The sequence below is a fragment of the Erythrolamprus reginae genome, chromosome 3, assembly GCF_031021105.1.
Source record: "Erythrolamprus reginae isolate rEryReg1 chromosome 3, rEryReg1.hap1, whole genome shotgun sequence".
NCBI lineage: Eukaryota > Metazoa > Chordata > Lepidosauria > Squamata > Dipsadidae > Erythrolamprus > Erythrolamprus reginae.
The window spans coordinates 60965498-60989897 of record NC_091952.1 but is presented as its reverse complement, the minus strand read 5'-3'; the positions used below and the strand labels follow the sequence as shown (position 1 = coordinate 60989897).

The 24400-nt window shown below is 39.4% G+C and overlaps 1 protein-coding gene across 1 annotated transcript in view; it reads right to left on the bottom strand.

Annotated features, from left to right (window-relative positions):
* Nucleotides 1–24400, bottom strand: part of LOC139165327 (complement receptor type 2-like) — a 66102-nt gene that overhangs the window by 16799 nt on the left and 24903 nt on the right. Inside the window, exons 7-11 of the mRNA XM_070748525.1 lie at nt 18551–18577; nt 17154–17217; nt 15694–15838; nt 14475–14639; nt 11851–11924 (exon numbers count right to left, since the gene is read on the bottom strand). Coding sequence (XP_070604626.1) covers nt 15778–15838; nt 17154–17217; nt 18551–18577 — 152 coding nt within the window. The 3' untranslated portion in view covers nt 11851–11924; nt 14475–14639; nt 15694–15777. The remainder of the gene's footprint in view (nt 1–11850; nt 11925–14474; nt 14640–15693; nt 15839–17153; nt 17218–18550; nt 18578–24400) is intronic.

Here is a 24400-nt window from a genome sequence, read left to right as displayed (position 1 = left end):
AGCTTTTTTATTTTAAAAATTTAAATAACAAAGAAGGATGGTGAGTCGTTGCAGCTCTGTGCTTTTTAGATATTGGACATATTCCAGAACAAAGAAAACTGCTGTAATGTAGGAATTAGAATTCTTTTTTTTGGGGGGGGGGGGGGGATTATTTATTGTTTTATATACCTCAAATTAAAATATAATACAATACAATATCAAATGCCAAATTCTTAGTCAAATTAATCAAACTTTTCTAATTATCCAATTATTTCTGGCATATATCATTCATCCTGTGCTACCTCCTTTCCAAGTGCTATCATCTGGATTTTAGATAATGTTCTTCGCTTTCATTTATATTTAAAGTGCTACAGCTATCTAAATTTCTCTTGGGTATTTGCTATTTTTCATAACTATGCCATCGTGCTTCTAATGTTCTCAGAAAATACATTCCTACTTTCATTTAAGAAAAAACCCTCATTTTATCGTAACTGCCCTTAATAATAGAAAATATCCAAATTTACGTTTCTTTAAAAACCCAGGAAGCAAAGAATCTGTAAACCCTGCTGTCAATCCCAGCGTAATAACGTTCCCTAATCTGTGTGTCACTGTCATATCAGTGCAATAATCTTCCCTATACTAATTATTTTCCCTGCTAAGTGCAGTACCATAATCTTCCGTAATCTCTATATTATCCCTAATTCTAAATATCTTCCACTATCGAACTTAGTGATAATCTTCTCTAATCTATTGGTTTTATCTCTTTGTTATTTCAACTGTCTTTCCTTATAATGCCTAACAAAATTAGTGCTAGTTATTATCCCATATTAATCCTACTCCTATTATTATAACTCTCCTCCCTTTTCTTTTCCCCCTTCCTTCCACTTTGTTTATCAATATAAATCAAATAAGCAGTTTATAATTCAAACAATCAGAATAATAATAAAGAGAGCAAAGGGAGCAAAGAAAAAAAAGTCATCCAAAACTAATCATAATCATAATCTCACCTATATTATGTGCAATAATCAAAGCTATTTTCAATTTTTTCATTTATAAGCCATCAAATTTTCTCCTCTTATATACTTCTTCCATTTTACACTTTATATGACTTGCTTATATATTTGTATATACTGTATATATATAAAAAAGATATGTATTTTCATTAGTAAGCTCCCATGAAATTAAAATATTAAAATCTTAATAAATCCCATTCATTAAATATACTGTACTCAATTCTTTTTGTAATTTATAACTTTGTGAGAACAGAGAAAAGAAAGTGCTAATATCTTTTAGTAACTTCTAAATATTCTTACTAGTATTTTAATTTTAATTTTCTTAAAAACATTTAATTCTTAGAAGTACAGTAGTACCTCGTGATACAAGCCCCTCGTCATAAGAACTTTTCAAGATATGAACCCGGGGTTCGGAAAATTTATGTCTCTTCATACGAACTTTTTCGTCTTATGAACCCGCCGCCCAAACGCCGAACCCGGAAGTTCGGGTTCGTAAGGCCTCCGAGAAGCCCCGCCGCCCGGCTGTCACCTTGCCAGAAGAGCCGTGGAGCTGTTGGCTGGTCGGGAGGCTCAAACGGAGGTAGAGAATCCCAATAGGGAATTCCATGGGTGGAGCTTTGACGTCACGAAGACGTCCTTTCTGGCCGAAACGCGGACGGACATCTCCGTGATGTCAAAGCTCTGCCCACGGAATTCCCTATTGGGATTCCCCACCTCCGTTTGAGTCTCCCGACCGGCACAACAGCTCCGCGGCTGTTCTGTAAAAGTGACAGCCAGGCGGCGGGGCTTCTCAGGGTCCTCCTGAACCCGAACGCCAAACCCGAACTTTTGCCGAACTTCCGGGTTCGGCATTCGGGAGAACACCGAGAAGCCTCACCCCCCCGGCTGTTTCAAAAGGCGACAGCCGGGCGGTGGAGCTTCTCGGCGGCCTCCCAAACGCCAAACCCGGAAGTTTGGCAAAAGTTCGGGTTTGGCGTTGGGGTTCGGGAGGACGCTGAGAAGCCCCCTGGCTGTTTCAAAAGGCGACAACTGGGCGGCGGGGCTTCTCGGTGGCCACCCGAACCCGAACTTTTGCCGAACTTCCGGGTTCGGCATTGGGAGAACGCTGAGAAGCGCCCGGCTGTTTCAAAAGGTGACAGCCGGGCAGCGGCGTTTTTGCAGGGGTTTTTTCTTGCACAGATTAATTCATTTTACATTGTTTCCTATGGGAAACATTTTTTCATCTTAAGAACTTTTCGCCTTACGAACGTCCTCCTGGAACCATTTAAGTTTGTAAGACGAGGTATTACTGTACTTCAATTTTTTTTTGAAAAAGTACTTCATATGTACAATCACTTTGTTTTGCTTGGAAAAAAGTAAAGCAATGGGGTTAGTACATCTTGCAAAGCATCAATATGAATCTAGCAAATAATGCTTAATGCTTAAATTATTTGAAAATAGATACATCATACAAGCTCCTGCATGATGCAGAATATCAGTTTTTAAGACTTGCACAGTATAAAAGTAATAGTAGTAATTTGATTTTTTTAAATTTAAAAGCTATAGTTATTTAGCATTTAGATCACCTATCCCAAGAATTAAATTACACTAGAGTTATATTTGCAAATTGTATTATAATAATTGCCAAAATCCCTCATACTCATCAATGACCAATGAGAATGAGAGTAATCTTAAAGCTGAGGCAAATTTCACATGTACTGTGGTTTAGTTCAGAAAAAGTAGTTTAATATTAAGTAAAGATCAGGTAATTGTTAATTCCAAAATCTGGGAGAAAGAGTTACCATGAAGAGAATTTAATATCTAAATATCCTAACTAGTAACAAAATTTATTAATGCTTCCAAACGTCTAATCAAAATAAAAGTGATGTACAAAAGATAGATGCTAAATATTGATCAAGACAAAACATATCGCCTAAAAAAAGCAAAAATAAAAATAATGCCTTTGTTATTCAAAAAAGAAATTGTCCATGAAAGAAACACATGGGATATGCAAAAGTCCACAAGAGAGTAAAATGGGGGATTAGATGAGGACAGTGTTAAAGGAGCTGATTAAGCTGTAGGAGAAAGAATGGTTGAAAATAAAAGGAAAGCATATAATTGAGGGACAAATATATTTCAAAAACAGCTTCAAATTGTGATCTTTCTTTGTGGAATGAATTACAAAAATGGCAGTTAAAGCATGTTAGAGGGAGGAAGGTTTATAAAGAAAATCACTTCGGCACTCATTCTGAAAAAATCTACCAGTCACATAAGCACTCTGAAGAACTAGTGAACAAATAATCTATAACCTATTTGCGTAAATGTATTTACTGTGTAAGAGCTAGTTTAATATAGTGATTAACCTATTGGGCTAAAAACTGGGAGACCAGTCTTGCCTGAGACACATTCTTGGGCAGTCATCTTCACTCAGCTCTAGGAAGGAGGCAATGGAAGACCACCTCTTCAAAAAAACGTGCAAAGGACAGTGTAGAGCTTGCCAGGCCCCAAGAATAGGACACAATTGAATGGAAGAAAAAAAATTATAAGAAAAACATCAAAAAAGAATGAAAAGCATAATAAGAAAAGGAAATCAAGACAAAACATTAGCATAAAGGTTGTATGAGTATTTATTCATTTATTATTTATTTTATTCAACTTTTATGCCGTCCCATCCTGAAGGACTCAAGGCAGCTATTTTATAAGATTAGAATGATCCTAATATCAAAAGAAAAATTGAATGTATATAAAATGTTCCAAAACATAGGAGGATATTTAATATTAAATGCAACCAACAATCCAGTAATTAGAAGAATAAAGAAAATTGATCCATATATGATTCTAATATATAAAAACAAGCTTCAAGGTAAAAAATCTGATCCAGAATATAAAAATGATAATGAAGGAGCAGAGAATAAGTTGAATAAGAAATAAAGATGGAAAGCTATTGAAATAATGTATTGTGCTTATCTGAATTGGCATCAATGTTTCTTTTTCTTTCTTTTTTTTCAGTAAAATCTTCAGAAGAATTAAACAACTAAAGAAGATGATGATAATGACAAAGTTAAAACTTTTGGTTAGTGCTATAGGAATAATTTTTGCTGTACAGGTAGTCCTTACTTAACTACTACCCTGTTTAGCGACCATTTAAAGTTATGATGGTGGTCTTGTACTTAATGAGCATTGTGATGTTCCTGTGGTCACATGATTGAGACTCAGACATTTTGCAATTAGCATTTGCAAACAGTGCATGTGTCCCACAGTCATATGATCACCACTTGTGAGCTGCACAATTGGCTTTCAAAAAGAAAATCAGTGTAGAAGCAGGCAATGAAATGCAAGTTACGGTCTTGTCTTACTTAATGACCACAGGTTGATTTTCATTTAACAACCACAGCATAAAAGAGGTTTTAATTCCAATGTGATGCGTTGCTTAACATCACACTGTTAATGATGGAGTTGCCGCTCCCTGTTGTGGTCCTTGTCAGAAATGCCAATGCTTCTGGTAGAGAAAAAAATAAAGTACTGTATAACTCAGGGTTGAAATGAAGGGTCTTTGGTGCTCTCTGAGCTTGCTTGTTTTCTTGCAGATTTTTCATTGCCCTAACTAGGTGACATCGTCAGTGCTGTTTGCTATTAGTTTATATTCTGGTGATTTGCCATGGGTAGGAGTGGTCTTAGAGATTCTTTGGTTGGGCTATTTACAGATGCCTCTTTGGCAATTTCTTGATTTGGGTATTGTTTACTTGACTATTGGTCTGAAGTTTAAGGCTGGAGTTAATTACCGTATTTTTCGGAATATAAGACACACCGGAATATAAGACTCACCTAGATTTTAGAGGTGCAAAACAAGGAAAAAAGTATTCTGAACCCAATAGTGCATTAATATATTATTTAATATAATACCAGTGTAGCAGAATACTTTTTACAAACACGTATACTTTTTACAACCATGGACAATTTTTACAAATTTCAAACTTGACAGCTTTAAGACTTGAGGACCAACTCCCAGAATTCCTCCTCCAGTCATGCTAGCTCAGGAATGGGAGTTGAAGTCCACAAGTCTTAAAGTTGCTAGGTTTGGAGACCTTTGCTCCCTTAATCCCTAATTCAGGGGTCTTCCAATTTGGCAACTTTAAGACTTGTGGACTTCAATTCCCAGAATCCTCCTCCAGTCATGTTAGCTCAGGAATGGGAGTTGAAGATCATTAGTCTTAAAGCTGTCAAGTTTGAAGACCCCTGGGTTAGGGATTAGGGCGGACTGCAAGGGTATTCAAACTTCCTGAGCTAGTCCTCCTCTAACTGGGGCTACTTTGCTCTTTAAACTTTTTATCTCTATTTACAAAGAGCCATAAAGATTATCACCGGAGATTCAGGAAAGGAAGAGCGAGGGATAAAGTTCCAGTCTTTTGAGAAGGAGGGAAGGAGGAGCTGTTTATCTTCCCCCCCAACTTGCAGAAAAGATTGGAAATAATCTTAACAGGAAGTGAAAAGTATCTCCTTTTGTAGTCAGGGCAAAGCTGGGGGTTGCTTTAGTCCGATCTCACCCTGGGAAAGAGAGACTGGAATCCAGATTGCTTTAATATTAGAGAGGTTGGTGAAAGAATCAGCGTTGAATTCATGTTTCTTTCAGTATGATAACTAGAAAGGGGGGTGAAGTTTCTGTGCACACGCATTGTGTCTTCTTTTCATTCTGCTTTGGGCAGCCAAAGATGTGGGCGGGGCTAGGCTAGCCAGTGATAGAAATGAAGGAAATTTGCATTAGCTACCATAGAAGGCGGCTGCTCAGAAGGAAACTTTGCATAATGATACAAACCCTTCTCCCTTCTGTCCTCTTTCTCCCCCCCGCTCTCTCTCACACACACACATAAACACTCATGGCAGAGTCTGGCACTCAGATCATGAGAATGCAGGGAGAACAGCTTCTCCCATCCTTCCCAGAAAGCGTGTCTGATGATCGGCTGATTGGGGGTGGGGGGTGGAAGGAGAGCATTCACCAAAAGCCTTCAATTGCAGCTGAGTGTTTGCCCTTTGAGGCTGCCTACTTTCCTTCTCCCCCTCAGGGGTGCCCCCCCCCATTGCTCCTCCATGTTGGTGTAATCAGAGGCTGATCGGAGCGCACTAAGCTTCACCCCAAGCACTGGAAATAGAGCCTTGGGTTTTCTCCGGTGAAGCTGCCATTTCTATCGCTAACTTCACTATCTCCCCCTTCGTTCTTCCCTTCTGATTGACGGTTGGATCAATCTCCTGGAATACTGGCAATCAGCTGTCTGTAGCCACCAATTGTGGCTATTAACGCTGTCCTGCCAACTCTCTTCCACCTCCCCAGGTGCAGCATTCGGTGTATAGGATGCACCCAGTTTTTGACCCTCTTTTGGGGGCTAAAAAGATGCGTCTTATACTCCAAAAATACGGTATATTGATCTGAGTGCTAATTACTGGTGGAGATGTGCTGGAGTCTTTTTGTTCTCTTGGGCTGGTTGCCTATAGATGTTGTTATATGTGTCTATTGAGGGCTGATATGTCAGAGTGGCAGGCTTCTAGAAATTCCCTGGCATTTTTGGACTTGACCTGCTCTAGGAATGTCACATTTTCCAATTGAAACTATGGTTAAATCTGTCTATATCTTGTGAAATTAAGGAATATTCTTCATGTCTTCCGAGGATCCAAAACACCTCTGAAAGAGCAGTAACTTGAGGAGAATTGAAAACTGATAAGGAGAATGATTGTTTCTTAATTGGTTCTATCCTATCCCTAAACTTTTGAAGTCCATTCTGGGAACCAATTCACTGTAGGAGTGAAAGGTCTCCTTCATTGGATATGCTTAAGTTGACCATCGTCAAGCATTTTGGGGAAATGTTTGCATTTCTGCCTTAAGTGGAAGATTGGCTTCTGTTGTCTAATAGCATTTTTCATCCTATTTTAGATAATATATGATATCCAGAGTAGACTTGGGAAATATACATTGGAAGGAATAATTGGTGATAGTAAAAAATTGGTGATAGTAAAAAATTCTACTGGGTGCAGTAATTGGGCATAAATTTTAATATGCTGTAGTAATGTTTATTTTTATATGCTATACATATAAGAAGGAACTACAAACTTCCCATGCTAATAAATAGTTTATTATTATATTTCTTTCTTAAATCTATTTCTTTATCAGATAGAATATTCTCAATTTTTAAGTATTATGTTGAACGAAATGTTTCTACCTATTTTTGCTACCTATTAGTTGCTACCTATTTTGTATTAAACAAAAACAACAAAAGAATTTCCTTCTAGGAAACTTGCAGGACAACTTCCTATAAAATGCATGGATGCTGAACATGGAAACAACAATGTGTCTTCCTCTGGAAGCTGGTTTCACATGGTGGCTTAGATTTTTCCATCTCTGTATCTAGCACCATTTGAAATCAGTGTTCTAGGAGCAAGAATTACAGCACTGGATGCAGAAAAGAAAGCAGCAACAAAGCTATCATTAAACAAGAGCTGAAATGTTAATTTAAAATAAGATTAAAAAGTGATACAACAAAGGATGACTCTATCCAGGTCTGTATACATCACAGATAGAACTGGAACATGGAGAGAACCACATGTAAAATATTTATTATACACAACACTCTTCTGCTACCTTGAAAATTATCGTATGTAACAATTATGTAATATACTGCTTGTATTGTGTTTAGCCCTGAGTGAATTGAAGCTATTCTAATAAGGCCAATCTTACATAACAATACTTTTTACTAAAAGAAAGACTGAACTGGGTTTGTGTTGTAAAAGAAACTGTTTGATTTTGTTCTTAACTAGTAGAACATTTCAGTATACTTAGAAATGAATCAATTCACCTAACTTAATAAGATTTACTTATCTTGAAGGTGCCATGTGCTTCCATGTCCCCTCCCCCCCAAAAAAATTAAATAAATATATAAATAAATCAAATGCGTGTAATGGACACTGAGCATTTAGAAAATATATCTCAGTACACATATCAAATTAACAAATGAATAAAGTATTGTTATTAATACAGGAACTTCAGGTTTTATAAATTTAAAAGGTTGTGTTTACATTTAATTGTTACTAAGTCACAAATTGCAAATAAAAATCAGTAATCAATGACATCTAATCATCTGTTCAAATTACTTTTTCAAGATAAATATTAAAGAGCATTTACTTAATGAAAATACCCATTAGATTGTTAGCCTGTTCTGCATAACTTGTAGCCCTTTAACAGCCACTGTTGAGTCGGGAAAACCTCTCTTACACAGGCTGACCGATTTCTCTTGGTGTTCAGAGTCTTAGTTTTTGTCTAGCACCATTTGAAATCGGTTATGATGTAGGGGGAAAAGCAACTGCGGTGGAGGTGCCGGACATACTTTAAGATGATTTTGGCTTTAAAAAAGTATTGAAGTGAGAGACATGTACTGATATAAAAATAATCCCTTTTCTTGGAATAGTATACTGTATGGGAGAAATGGTATGAATAGATAGATAATAGAAATAAGAAATTGAAATGTACATAAAAGAGTAAAATGCTTGGAAGTAATGTATCAAATATTGATTTTAGTTATAGGAATAATGTCATAGATGTTAATTTTGTAATAGAGATATGTAAAGAGAAAAAGTGAAATATAAATAAATAAAATAAATCCCTTTTCTGTTGTTTGTGTGTACAGAAACCTGTTTTTCATGGTGAATTTCAAACTGATAAATACTTCTATAAAAATTATAACTTAGGTTGTGCAATCCTGTTGCACATTGATGGTATTAATTTGTGTAAAAAATAATATTTTTAGAAGTAAGCTACACTAAATTGCTAATGAGCATTACTCATATGCAATAGCAAATATGCTGCAGGGATAAACTTCTATGGCCCCAAACAGCATCATAGAGGCAACAAGGTGAGCTTTCACATTTCTTCTGAAAGTTTTTAAGCTCAGTTAAGAATAAGGTAAAAGAAAATTGGAAATACTTATCTGCAGGCTGCTACTGCCACCATCTGGAGAAGGCGAGAGGGAGACTGAACTAGCAGTTGAAAATTCCTAAACTTTTTTTAAAACAAAGAATTCTGCAAATAGCAGAATTATCAGGTAGTAAAGTTACTAAATATGATTTTTGGGAGTAAGAGAGAAGATTGGTTGAGGAGCATCTTTCCCAGGACTGAATTGTCCTTTGAAAAATTCCCTAGATCTTTTTTTAATTATTATTTATATAAGTGCCCATCTCAGCAAACAACTCTGGTCTCTCAAGCATTGTCATGATTTTACTTTCTAATCACTATATTCTCTACCTTGGAAAGTGTGAGACACTGTTTAGACTATCAGATTTGGATGTATAAGGTCCCTGAGGAAGTTTTACTTAGGATAAGAGATACAAAGTAGTAGTTGGTATGAAAAGAGTTAAGGAAAAAAATGGAGGAAGGCTGAATCCATAATAAACATACAGAAAAAGAACTGTGTTCCTGTTCAACCATTTTTCAGTAGGCATTGACACCAAACTAGTATATATCTACAGACAGATGATGTCCATGTATTTCCACTATACATCTTCAGCTTTAGCATACAAACATTTAAAAATAAAATTTTAATATTTATTTTTATTACTATTGAAATTATTTTATACATGTTATTGATAATTTGTTAAAATTGCCTTAAATTGTAATAGAAATTGATGTATGCATATTTAAAATACCCGACTGTTTCCATTGCTATTCTAAAAAAAAATCTTTGTCCAACAGTGTAAAGAAAAAATGTACAAAATATTTAAAAATAATTTATATTTTATATAAAGGTGTAATATAACACCAACAGTAGATGGCATTGATGTATTATTTTTGTACAGTAGCGAATTTCTGTATTTTGCCACCCGTGAATACACATTGATGTGTGATTGGAATTTCTCTCTAGAAAAATGAATTTGAACTGAATTCAAGATATTTCCTCAAGCATTTTTGTTTCCTCAAGCATTTTTGGAATTTCAAAAGCTCTTAAATTAATTCTTAACTGATGCTACTCTATGCATGTAGCAACTTCCTTTACCAACAGCATAACAACAACCCACAAATGCACATGAAAAAAGTAAGTGATTCCACAATAGATTAGGAATATTTGAATGCTTATCAGAATAAAAACCCAGTTTATAATAATTTCTGAAAGCCATCGAGGCAATGGGTAGCTCATTGTCCTTTGGAACTTCATAACTCATGCCCTTATCACCTCGAGGTTTGACTACTGCAATACTCTCTACATGGGGCTACCTTTGAAGAATGTTCGGAAACTACAAACTTCAAAATGCAGCCGCGCAAGCACTCATGGGACTACTCAGACATTTCAGCTTCAGCTACAAATTTGGATAATAATTGTTATCTAGGAGTTGAGGGTCCAGAGATGATCTCCTTCAGTGTACTAGCAGCTTTTTATTTATTTATTTTGTCCAATACACAGTGTAGGTTATAGAGAATATACACGTAGTAAAATATATAATAGAAAGAATAGAAGAAGACATATAAGAATAAAGTATGTCAATGAAGAATAGAGGGAAAGATATAGGAATGGAAGGAAAGATAAATGAGATAAGGAGAGACGATTGGACAGGGGCCGGAAGGCACACTAGTGCGCTTATGCATGCCGCTTACTGGCCTCTTAGGTACCTGGAGAGGTCAATCGTGGATAGTCTAAGGGTAAAATGTTGGGGGTTAGGGGTTGACACTACAGAGTCAGGTAATGAGTTCCATGCTTCGGCAACTCGATTGGTAAAGTCATATTTTTTAGTCAAGTTTGGAGCAGTTAATATTAAGTCTGAATCTGTTGTGTGTTCTTGTGTTGTTGTGGTTGAAGCTGAAGTAGTTGCTAACAGGCAGCTTTCCCTCATGAAGGCACTAAAAATCTGAGGAATCCAGGTGGTCACTTCTCCATATACTGCTTGCAATAGCCAGAGCACATGCAGGAAAAACTCTAGACAGTATCTTTTTCACTTCCTTGAAGCTTACAACCCTGAAATAATCCCAAATAATATACCAAATAGTTCCCTTACCACCATGAGAGGCATCAAAACATTGGCAAATCCAGGTGAGTTTGTCAGTGAAGTACTGTGCAAAAGACTAGAACCTATGAAATAGTATATAACTGGGAGGGAAGGGAAATGGAGAGGGTGGGAGGAAGATTTCTTCTGATTTCACAAGGACATTCAATGGGGAAGTTGGTAGGAAGTCAGAAGTCGTCACTCCTGCTGATTTTTTTGCCCACCCATGCTAATTCTGTCTCATATCTCTGGAAATATTGACCTTAATGGATCATGGTTTTGTCAGTGTTAAACTAAAAAGAGGCTGAACATTGATGGAGCACTGCTGATGTGAATGGCAAAACCTCATAAAATGTTTCTGTGTACATGTTACATACTGATATTTGATATTATCTCAAATTGTGACTGCCATTCCTTATGAGCATCCTCAACCAATATTCTTTATTTCAGTAGCAAATGACTAGAATCTATTGTGTCAGTCAAACTTCCTTTATTTTCCCCAAAAACATTTAAATTTGCGGGCATTATATGGGGAAAATCACGCTCTGTTTTATTCCTGCATTTTAAGCTAAATGTGGATTCATATTTGGCTGAAGGAAAATCAACACCAACTACTACAATATTTATGTATCTAAAAGAATTAGATACAAAATTGTATTGAAGATTATTATTGCTGAGGCATGTATAATGAGAAAGTTATTAAATTCCCAATCATAATTATGAAAAGTGTCTTCAGGGCTAAGACAAAGATTTGAAAAAAAAATCGATGTGTTAAGATACAAATTTCTAGGTGCTTCTGCTGAAAGGCTCATAAAATTTGGAAGCATTTTAACTACATATGAATGTAAATATATAAAGTACTCACCATTCTTTTGTAAAAAAAAATCTACAACACTCCACCAACCACGAGGAAAAGCAACAGGATCCAAGCCAGAGAATCTATTAAAAGTCAAATAAATATTTTTTTCTTCATGTAGTTATAATTTTCTCTAAAACCAAAGATTAAAATACAAACAGAAAATTCCAAAACAAATGGGATAATATACTAGGAGGAAAAACAATAACAATATTAAACATTAAAATGCTATGAAAATGTATCTATCATGTTATGTAATGCACTCTGTAGAATTCATTATATAGAATTCAGAATAACACTTTTCACAATGAAAAGTTCATAATTGCTCCTCATATATTTAAATATTCTTGTCCCAAACAGCCAGAACAATTAACATCTTTCTAGAGTGCTTAGAACCAGCATCATACAAAACATACAAAAAGTATCAAATACATATTTTTAAGGAGTTAAGTAACAAATCACCATGAGTCGCCCTGAATCTAAGGAGAAGGGTGGCATAGAAATCTAAATAAATAAATAAACAAACAAGGGAAATAAAACACTTCAGTTTTGGGGCATCTGTGCATTTCACTATTCTCACCTTTGAAGATTTTAAAGCTTTTATGTTTCTCTGAGGAATAGAGGTATCATTATGGCAACCAAGTTGCATATAATGGAATGGCAATATAAATCAATGCCATTCAGTTCTCCATAAATAAAATTGTCTGGAAAACGAACCTTTTATTTACATTCACTAGAATAAAGAAATGAAATGGACTGTTTCTGTGGAACTAAACATATTCAGTCCTCACCAGATTACTTAGAAAATATTCCTTCAGCTTTTCTTTTTTCTTATGACAAGTTGCTTAGTCTCCTTTGCTGTTGTCTATGCCTTGCAATATCTTATTTTCCTTTTTCAACTTCCTTTGGCCAAGTAATCACTCACATAATTACTCAGTATATTTGCTCAACTGGCAAAGAAGACTGAGGAATACAACAAACATTTGGCTAATAAACAGAGGCGTATCTTAACCAACAATTGTTGTATGTAATGTTCACATTGCTGTGCTTGTTTTTGCTCAAAGGATTGATGGAAGGTTTTAAAATTTACTTTAAAAAAATCCATGGTAACAAAATTGTAGGTGTCTAAAGATGGAAGCAAACCAAGACCAATCTGCCTCATTAGGAATGAAGATATAATGAAATCAAAGAGAATATTTGAATATATGCTTTTAGCACCAACATAAATTAAAATTGATCACTTGAATCAGTGTATCCAGGGGAATATTTTGAAAAATTTGGTAATAAAATTGGTAACATTTATTTATACATCATATTTCAGAACTGAGATGTCACAGCTGTTCTTATACCAACTATGAGCCATCAAATTTTGTATCTACTTAATACATTCACTGTAATTGAGCTAGTTGCAAGTATTCAGAGTCTCAATATACAGAATGAGAAAAACATAAGTTATAAACACAGACAGCCCTAAACATTCTTTCTGTGTATACTTTAAATACAAAGTATACAAGAAAACTCCTTTGGCAGGGTACAGGAATGAAATAAAATCTTCAGTATTTCAGCAATATTTGTGCATTCTGCCAAAGGAGTTCAGCTCCCTTTGGGAAGCAGCTCTTTCAACCAGCTCTCAGAGGTGAGGGAAATCTCAGGAGATGGCAGCAGCTTGCAATCTTACTTGCCAGTTTCCCTACAGACTTTCTAGAGAAGCTGGCAGGGAAGGTTACAAATAGTTAATGATATGATCATTGGGGGGCTTGCCAACTGGTTGTAAATGCAACAATTTGTCAAGCAACCAGATTATGTGACTACAGAGGTGATGTGCAACATTTTGTGATGGCTAAAAGTGTTTTACTGGCCATAAAGCATCCCTTCCAAGTCCCTTATAATTCCATACCATCATTAAATGTACAGTTTTAAGTTAACAACTACTTTATAAACTTTTATTTATTAGATTTAAGTTCTTATCTTGTACTACTAGCACAATTAAAACCATGATGGCTCTACCACTATAGCTAGGTTTTTAAACAAAATAGAGCCTGTTACACAACTAAGTCAATGGAATGGGTCCAGTAACTCTGAATTAGATCAAACACAGCTAAGAGACTTACCTTGTGATGATAGAGGCAGCAAAATATACATATTTTCCTGCTCTTATTGTGTCTGCAAATTCCCACCCTGCCACCCTGTTTAGGGTGACCCGTTCCCTTCTAAACAAGGAGGAAACAGTGGAGCCCTTACAGGGTAGAGCTGAGAAATATGTTCAGTTTCTGGCAGATAATGTTGCTCAGATTCAGAATGACCTGGACACCAATTGGGCAATTCAGACTGAGCAGACAGGGACAGGTCTTAGTCCTGTTGTATGGGATGGATTTGACCTGGTAACACCTGATAAAATGGACAAGGCCATGGGAGCTGTGAGTTCCTCCACTTGTTTACTGAACCCGTACCCTTCCTGGCTGTTTCGGCCAGAAGAGAGGTGACACATGGCTGGATCCAGACGTTGATTAACGTTTCCTTGAATGAGGGTTCTTTTCCGCAGCCGCTGAAAGAAGCGGTTGTATGTCCCCTCCTCAAGAAACCGTTCCTGGATCCAGTCAAGTTAAAGAACTTTGGGCCAGTCTCCAACCTACCCTTCTTGGGTAGAGAAGGTCGTGGCGCTCCATCTCCGATGGTCCTTGGATGAAGCCCTTGACCCTTTTCAGTCTGCTATCAGGACCGGTCACAGCACGGAAACCGCTTTGGTCACGCTGATGGTTTATCCCTGGCGGCCATGGGATAAGGGTTATTCCTCTATCCTGGTAGAAACATAGAAACATAGAAGATTAATGGCAGAAAAAGACCTCATGGTCCATCTAGTCTGCCCTTATACTATTTCCTGTGTTTTATCTTAGGATGGATATGTTTATCCTAGACATATTAAAATTCTGTTACTGTGGATTTACCAACGTCTGCTGGAAGTTTGTTCCAAGCATCTACTACTCTTTCAGTAAAATAATATTTTCTCATGTAGCTTCCCCAACTAACCTCAGATTATGCCCATCTGTCCGTCCATTACCCTTGGGGGGAAATTATTGCCCCCTTCAGAGAGGGTCTGCAACTTGGGCGTCCTCCTCGATCCACAGCTAACATTGGAACATCATCTTTCGGCTGTGGCGAGGAGGGCGTTCGCACAGGTTCGCCTGGTGCACCAGTTGTGGCCCTACCTGGACAGGGAGTCATTGCTCAGTGTCGCTCATGCCCTCATCACCTCGAGGTTCGACTACTGCAATGCTCCTCCTTATTCCCATCAATGTATGTATTGTCCCCAGTACTAAGCTTTGGGCCAGTCTCCAACCTACCCTGCAGTTTTTTCTTCTTCCTATCACTAATATATCTGAATAAGGTTTTATCCCCCTTCTTTACAGATTTGGCAATTTCTTCCTCTTTTGAGGCTTAGCACCATATATTATCTGTTTTGCCTCCTTATGTCTCATTTTATACACCTGTTAGCTATACCACTAGACTCTTTATACCTCCTATAGGCAGAATTCTTTTAATTGACTACAGCCCTTACATCATTACTAAACCATAGTGGTTTCTTCTTCCTTTTACCTTTAGTTGTTTGCCTTGCATACAGTCCAGTGGCTTTTAAGATGGCTTTTTTAATACAGTCCACTGGACTTTTGTTATATTGTATGTATTATTTACTGTTGTAAACTGCCCTGAGTCCCAGTGGGATTAGGTGGCATAGAAGTCTAATTAATTAAATTAAATTAATTAGGAACCAAAACAATGAAAGAAAAAAAATCTAACTGACAGTTATTGTTGCTGATGAGCTCTTTCACTATAGAGATTATGTTGGAGACTCACTAAACATAGTGCAGAATATGTCATTATTCATGCAACTTTCATGTTTTCTCAAGTCTACTCATGTCCCAGGCAACCAAGCAACTGTTATGATTGCTGTGTCTGCACTTCCTTTCTTTTCATTCTTCTCTGGTTTTCTCTTCTTTCCCTGTTAAGGAAAAGAAATATCGGTCAGTAAGATCAGTAAGAGAAGGCAAGGAGAAGGGCGGCATAAAAATCAATCAATCAAACAAACAAACAAACAAATAAATAAATAAAGGTTTGTATTTGCATTCATTGGATTAGGGGTTATAAGAGAATAAGCTGGAACAATGGGGAATATACATCAGAAGAATGCCCTAGAATGTAATGTGGTATATCATCCCCCCCACCCCCCAGAGATGAATTTGGCCCCTACCCTGATACAGGTTCTATTGAGCCTTACTAGATATGACTATTTTGATTTTGAATTTTGTGAAGTATTTATGATGGAGTCTTATATCCTTTTATCATTTTTATCCAGTTGTCTTACTTGCTTTAATTGTTTGTAAGCCATTGAAACAATTGATAACAGAGACCAGTCAGCAATAAAGACAACCTAGGGAAAGGGAATTGATTGGGTTTGGAATTAGGAACATAAAAAAGTTAAAACAGATCTGAAGCTAGAGCAGAAGATTGTAAATTATACAAAAATAAAGGGTATCAGAGAACAAACTCATAAGAATAAAAAAATATGTAAAAGTTTAATATGGAAAACAGAACAGTATTTTAAAAATTATGAACAGCCAGAAGAAATAGTAGACACAAGATAAACAAACCAAACATATATTAGAGAGTGATAGCAATTTTTTTCTTTTGTAATTTCTAAAAGGTTTTCCAATAAGAATCAACGTTTGAATCTTGCTTTAATCTGTACCACCCCCACTTCTATCACTACTTCTATTTTGAAAGCACCTAGGTACTTCCGTGGTGAAAGCTGGTGACATCATCATTGTCCAGGGCACCCTATTGGAGGCTCTTTTCATGTTATCTGGTACCTACAGTATTTATTCACATTTGCAGGCTTTCAAACTGCTAGGTGGGCAGACGCTGGAGTGAATGATGGGAGCTCTTCATGACGTTCACCAGAACATAAGCTTCAAATATGTGCAAAAATTAACTCGGCATTCTAATCACATGAACCTCTGGGTTCCTACTATCATCCCTGAATTCATGATAGACATAAATATATATGTAGCTTTTTTTCTTTAACAAAAATATGCATCAATGCAAAAAAAAGGTTAGAAGCAATTTCTGAAGGAACACATGTAGACTGATACAAGCACAAAATAGCATAATCTGCCTACTACTTAACTTTCTTTTCCCCCACCATGGAACTACAATATATGTGTATCATACATAAATGGCATTTACACCATTACAATAAAATATTGTAATGCCCATAAAGCAAAAAAATAAAAATAAATCAGGAAGATAAGTTCTACCTTTCTTTTTCATACATCTGGTAAAGTATTTTGGCTAGCAGTATCCACACAGGTAATAAACACCCTAAAAAAAAAAAGAAAAAATACAAAGTACATTGGAAAATTTCAGCGTGCTAGTAAAAATAAGTAAAACCAAGAAAATTAATATATGATTCAAAATGTGGTTACTCGGTCCTTTAATTAAATCCTTATAGCTGGAATATTATGTGGAAACTATTCCAGCCCTTATACCTGTTAATTTCAGAAATTAACTATTAACTTAATCCATAACTTTACAGCCTTTATTCCTTATATTTTAATGCTCAGAATAGTGAAAACAAAGCAAATTATTATTATTTGAAGAATTCAGGTTTGATTGAAGAGATATATCAGAAACATTGTTGGATCAGTCTCATTAACAAAATACAGCAATTGACGGATACAACTTTTACAAAAGAAACAGAAGCATATTGCATTGGAGGAATTCTTCAAGTTTTGATTTTGGGTTGCAATAATGGGCTGTCTCAATACTTTGCCACATAGCTTCTCTGATGCATGAGTTTTGAAGAAATTCATATCAGAGTCCAAAAACTCCACCTATTTGGAATAACTCTGATGTACACAAATAAAAAATATTCTTTGAAAAGCATAAGACAAACAGAAGGATACAGCATTGTAAGGAAAAGATCACTACATTGGGTGGCCGGAAGTTAATAAAACATTCACAAATGCCAACTAGTGATTTAAAAAATGACATTATTCATCTCCTTCCACTCAAACAGCCACATGTTTAACCAATTGGAAAACATGGAAATCTTGGGACAAGCCAAATTGAACATTTCAAAAGAATTCTTGGAAGCAATGACCAGCAGACATAAAGACCTAAAACTGGACATTAAAAAGATCCAAAGTTAACACTTTCACAAAAAGCATTTTCCCAAACACAAGGTAAGACAGAACCATAAATTTAGTATCCTAATTGTTAACATCTCAGGCAGTTTGGGGGAATTATCACCCACATACCACATTGCAAATATAACAAGTAAGCAAGCAAGCAAATGCATACTTACTAATAATTGATCATCATCTATAGTGGAACAATCATGGAAAGAGAACAACACCTTACTAATGAACCATCTCATATATAATTATCAACTCCACCATTTTCAAAGAATGCAATCAAAATGCAGATAAGAGAAAAGCACAATCTAGCCAACAAATAAATTATGTACCAGCATCAAAGTTCAATCACTTGCAAAAAATACCATTCACCCATGTACCATCAAAGGGTTAAAATAAATAGAAGAATTAGTCCCATCCAATAAAGAAGTAGATGTTTCCTAAAAGCAAATTGCAGATTTTTCAAAATAACATTGAACAGTGCTAATATTTCCATTTTCATTTTCAAAGTTACATACCAGCTATAACTATTTTAAGGAACATACCTAAAAAGAAAAAGAAAAAATATTCAAGTAAGTGAATTTCTTACAAAGTGAGCATGCAGATCATGAAACAATAAATTATTCAATCTTGAAAACTCAGCAGAAATTATTAGCTAAAATTCTACACACTGAGGAGGTTCATATAAAGTATTTTAGTTTTTTTAAAAAAATGAGTTTTCAACCTAAAAACCTATTGTGCAGCCAAAAACCCACATCATTTTAAAAGAATATAAATTGATCTACTCATTCTGAAATAAATTTTGATCAATTTTTCTTTTAAAAATACAACAAATAATATAGATTATTTTAAAACAATTTTCATAAACACAAATAAATAAATAAATAAGAATAGTCATTTATTTATGGATTTATTCTTTATTACGGTATATCCTAAAGTACAATGCTGCCAGATACAAGCAGGTGATACACAGATTGCTCCTGAATATACTCTCATTTCAGGAAAATCCTTGTTAAACTGCTTCCAAATAGTCCTCTGAATTACAAAAAAGTTATCTCTCTTCCTAATATATAACAAGCAGTTGAAATTAAAACCTAGCAGGATGAAGAATTTCCTGGCTGGCTAATCAAGCTCCACTGCTCACTGCTTGCACACTCTTATCACTGCTTATACGTGAAATCCTAATTCTGTGCTTCTCTGTTGCTCTCAAATAGTGTATCTGAAATTTGAATTGTTCTATGAGTCACTTACATATACTTCTGCTCCTAAAACAAAAAAAAGGATACAACCCAACTACCAATACTGATTGCGAAAGAGTTCAATACTGTGAACTCTTTCGGCTTGACTTTACTTTTCTCTGGACTAACACCCCACCCCACCCCAATTTAATAAATTCTGCCTACAAATTATTTTGGATGTTCACAGTATCAGACCAGATTAGGACTTTTGTCCTGCTGAGTCCTTCCCAAGGTCTTGGGATATGCCAATGGTGATCTTTGATGTTGTAAAAGATATTGATGCAGGATGTAACTGTTCCAAGTAAAACTCCCTTTTCCAATTGACTGGTAGTGATTATTATTCCAATTATTGTTGGTATTATTATCCCACCTTTTAATACATATCAACTGACTACTTGATCAGTGGCTGTAGCAAAATGATTATAAAATTACACAAAGTGACTACAAACAGAATCATGACCGAGTTGCCAAAATTACTTATTGGAAACTTTGCCACAGGTCTGAATCTGAATGGAATAAGAACTACTTGGACTATAAAATCAAGAAGGTTTGGGAAAATAAATGGGCTAAGATCTTATGGGATGAACCAAACAGATAGGCATCTTGTTCATAACATGCCTGATATAAGTAACTGAAGATAAGAAAGTATGGTTCATTGAAGTTGCTTTATCAGATGATGCTAGGATTGAGCAAAATCAATTGGAAAAAAATTACAAAATACTGGGAATTGCAGATCATATTTAAATGCTTATGGAATAAGAAATCAGCTTTTATATTGATGATTGGACCTCTAAGATTAATATCTAAAAAAATACCCTCAACATTTGAAAAATCTGAATTTATTAGACCTAAATATCATAATTTTACCAAAAAGAATTCTGCTAGGAAACACGTATATTCTCAAGTGCTAATTTAATAATTCTGAGGTCCTTGGTTAGAACTTGAGTTCTTAAGGTTCCAACAGTCTTAGACATGAATCTAATTGTACCCATAATAGGTGAGGAATTACCTTGACCCCAGTGAAGCACTACCTTGATGTGGTTGTGGGGTTTGTGTACTCTGAGGAGAATGAGAGCTATGCCAGAGGTTCAACCATATCAGACAGGTATGGTCTCATCAGAGGAGTTAGAGTGTTTCTCCCATAAAAATATGGTGAGATGTAAATTTTAGAAATCCATATCAGCTCAGTTGGAGTTCCTGGACATCTGGTGAAAAATGGGTTATAGGGTTCAAGATTATTGGCTGAACAACTAGGGCCCGCAGCTGCAGTTGGAAAGAAAGGAACTTGCCCATCACAAATATACAATGATTGAAAACAAATAATTATCTGTTGCAGAAGAGACGGAGTAACGACTCGGACACAAGAGCTGGATTTAAACTTGGGTCATTTTTATTATAATAAATTTGCATAATTTATTAATTAAATTAGCATGGATTAGCATAAATTTGCATAAATCAACATACTCAACTATGACCCGGAAACAGTGGACCTGCAGGGTCAAACAAATACTTCCGGGGCGGAAATGACGTAAAAGGTCAACATTCCTGGGCAACTATGGGCGTAGTCGATGCTGGTCCAGGTGAGGGACCTCTCCCTCACCTGAGACCCTGCCATGCCCTCGCATGAGGGGGGTCCCGCCGGCTCACCCCTACCCTGGGACTTCAATAGCGGGACCCAAAGACAGGTTCCCCCCAAGTGCGCAGGTAGCACCCACCATGGGCTTGGAGAGAACCTGTCAATCATCCCCAAAGATGCCCAAGGGAGAACGCGCAGTTGCTGAAACCACCCAGATTTCCGCCCCTAACCTGCCTACCCAATGACCAGAGGTAAGCCAATTAACCTAATTAAACACAAACACCCCTTAACCGCACATCCATCTCCCCAGTGTGGAATGGGCGAAAAAACAGCCTGGCCTAATGGGCGAGGCTGCAAAAAATTCCCATTCGGCCCCCGAAGGCGACCCACTAGGCACACTGCAAAATAGGGAAGGGCGGGTGGGTGTCTGCTCTTAGCATCAGGTCCGGGCGAACAGGCTTTCTTCCCGGCCTGCTGTCCCTTAAATAGGGCCAGCAGGCCCCGCCCGGACCCGACGTCATGCCCGGCCACGTGGGAAGGGCATTCTCGGCCGAAATCTCGCCTCGCGAGATTTCGGCCGAAAACAAGATGGCGGCCGCCATCGGAAGGGTCCGAGTCTGCCCGGCCCTTCCGCAACAGCGCCGTGGGGCCGGTAAGTCAGCCGGCGATATTGCAGAAGAGACGGAGTAACGACTCGGACACAAGAGCTGGATTTAAACTTGGGTCATTTTTATTATAATAAATTTGCATAATTTATTAATTAAATTAGCATGGATTAGCATAAATTTGCATAAATCAACATACTCAACTATGACCCGGAAACAGTGGACCTGCAGGGTCAAACAAATACTTCCGGGGCGGAAATGACGTAAAAGGTCAACATTCCTGGGCAACTATGGGCGTAGTCGATGCTGGTCCAGGTGAGGGACCTCTCCCTCACCTGAGACCCTGCCATGCCCTCGCATGAGGGGGGTCCCGCCGGCTCACCCCTACCCTGGGACTTCAATAGCGGGACCCAAAGACAGGTCCCCCCCAAGTGCGCAGGTAGCACCCACCATGGGCTTGGAGAGAACCTGTCAATCATCCCCAAAGATGCCCAAGGGAGAACGCGCAGTTGCTGAAACCACCCAGATTTCCGCCCCTAACCTGCCACGGAGCGGGGGTCAGATCTCTATCTTGGCCCCCCGACTCCCCCCTCTATCCGCGCCAGCTCACGCAGAGACACTGCAGGTCCTGTAAGAAAGTGGTGTTCCTCAGTTCTGACAGAGGAAGACCAGCAGCCAGGTAAAGCCACAGCTGATCTATGGTGATGCGGGGATGGGCCACAACCACCCCGCCTAACTTTCTGACTACCGTACCCCAGGCCTTAACTCCCCGTCTAACCCGGTGAAGGGCCCTAAGGGAAATGGCGTCCCACCAAGCGATCCCCAAGAGGATCTCGACCACACCACTTGCGCGGAGGGCCGCACAGTGCGAAGCCACCGCAGGCTTCGCGAACCTGGCAGATCGAAAACGACCCCCAGGCCCACACAGGTCCTTGCCACCACAGGGCAAGACCCATCACCTGGGCGCCGCAATGGGATGCGGCCCTCCCAGTACCATCTGGGCGCAGCAATGGGATGCCGCCCTCCCAGCGCCAACTGGGCGCAGCAATGGGATGCCGCCCTCCCAGCACACATCCAGGCGCAGCAATGGGATGCCGCCCCCGGCACTAACTGGGCGCAGCAATGGGATGCCGCCCTCCCAGCACCAACTGGGCGCAGCAATGGAATGCCGCCCTCCCAGCACACATCCAGGCGCAGCAACAGGATGCCGACCCCCGGCACCGACTGGGCGCAGCAATGGGATGCCGCCCTCCCAGTCCCAACTGGGCGCAGCAATGGGATGCCGCCCTCCCAGCACCAACTGGGCGCAGCAATGGGATGCCGCCCTCCCAGCACACCTCTGAGCGCAACGATGGGATGCCGCCCCTGGCCACCGACTGGGCGCAGCAATGGGATGCCGCCCTCCCAGCCCCACTGGGCGCAGCAATGGGATGCCACCCCCCCGACACCACCTGGGCGCAGCAATGGGATGCTGTCCTCCCAGGACAAACTGGGCGCAGCAACGTGATGTCACCCTCCCAGCACCTCCTGGGCGCAGCAATGGGATGCCGCCCTCCCAGGACCACCTGGGCGCAGCAATGGGATGCCGCCCTCCCAGCAATAGCGGTGGAAACGCCCGTCCCACCGCACACCCCGTCTTCCCAGCCAGACAGCCAGGACCCAGCCGCCACGACGGCAGGGTCCCCACCCCGATGGTAACTTGTTGCTGAGTGGTCTCGGAGCGCTCTGACCCCAAGCAACACCGTCTGTCGCGTCCTGGCGGGGTTGAAGAGAAGGGGACCAAAGGAGGAACCTGGCCTAAGATCTTCCCCGGACCCTCAACAGGCCGTTCGTACCCTAAAACAGGCCGTTGACCGCCGGCGGGCGACTTCCCGAATCCTCCGTATCGAGAGGCCGTTACCGCACTAGTGGCAGCGCCTCTCGAGAACGAGCGTTCCCGAATGGCGGGATCCATACGTGGCCTGGCCAAACCCTACATACTCGCACCCACCTACTGAAATAATGAGATGGAAGGCACCAAATTGACCCGGCGGCCCGCGATGCGGCCCCGGCCCAACTTTCCCGCAGTCACACTGCGGAAGACGCCATAAAACCAATAACCCCGCCCCCGCCTTAAACAAGGCGAAGCCGGTCAACCTGGACCTAATAGTCCCAACCGAAAGGCCACGCTGCCTAAGCTGGACACCAATATGGCCAGGTACACAACTGAGGCAGGCCAGCTATAGGGGTAGCCCGTATACTGCCTGCCATCCCAAACAGTTCACCTGCCCGCTGCGAAGCCCCCCCCCGGGTGCCAGACACTCCCAAGAGTGCCGCAGCCCAGGAAGCCTCGCCTCTTTACTGCACAGTAGCCCCCCGGCCCCTAGGTGGACAGGAAAAGCCGCTGGCGACATCCGTGCCCGCAGGGTCAGGGTCCGAAACCAGGACAACTGACCATGGGCCGAGGCGTCACAACCCCGTTATCTAACCCGGGGACATGCCTAGCTAAAAACAGTGTGGTCAGGGACAAGGACCTGTGCCCAAAAAATAATTGGCGGACAAGCCGCATGACCCTGTCCCGTTTGGAGGACAGGGCGTTCACAACACGGACAACCACTAGGCTGTCACACCAAAATGCACAGTCCTGCCCCCCAAACCGCTCACCCCAAAGCTCTAGAGCCACTATCAAGGGGGAGAGCTACCAAAAGGGTCAAATCCCTGAACCGAAAGAGAGGCCCCCATTAGGAGGCCACGCAGACCAGCCCACTGGTCACCCAACACAACCCAAAGCGCGAGTACATGCCATACCAGAGCACAACTGCAAATCAGCTTCCAAAAGAAGCTCTTGCTTCCCAAAAAGACAACCCATTAAAACGTTTTAAGAACTCCGCCACACGCAGAGGTCAGCCCTGACCCCTGCACATAAGCGGGTACGATAATGGGGCAAACAAAGCCCCTTCATCGCAGTAC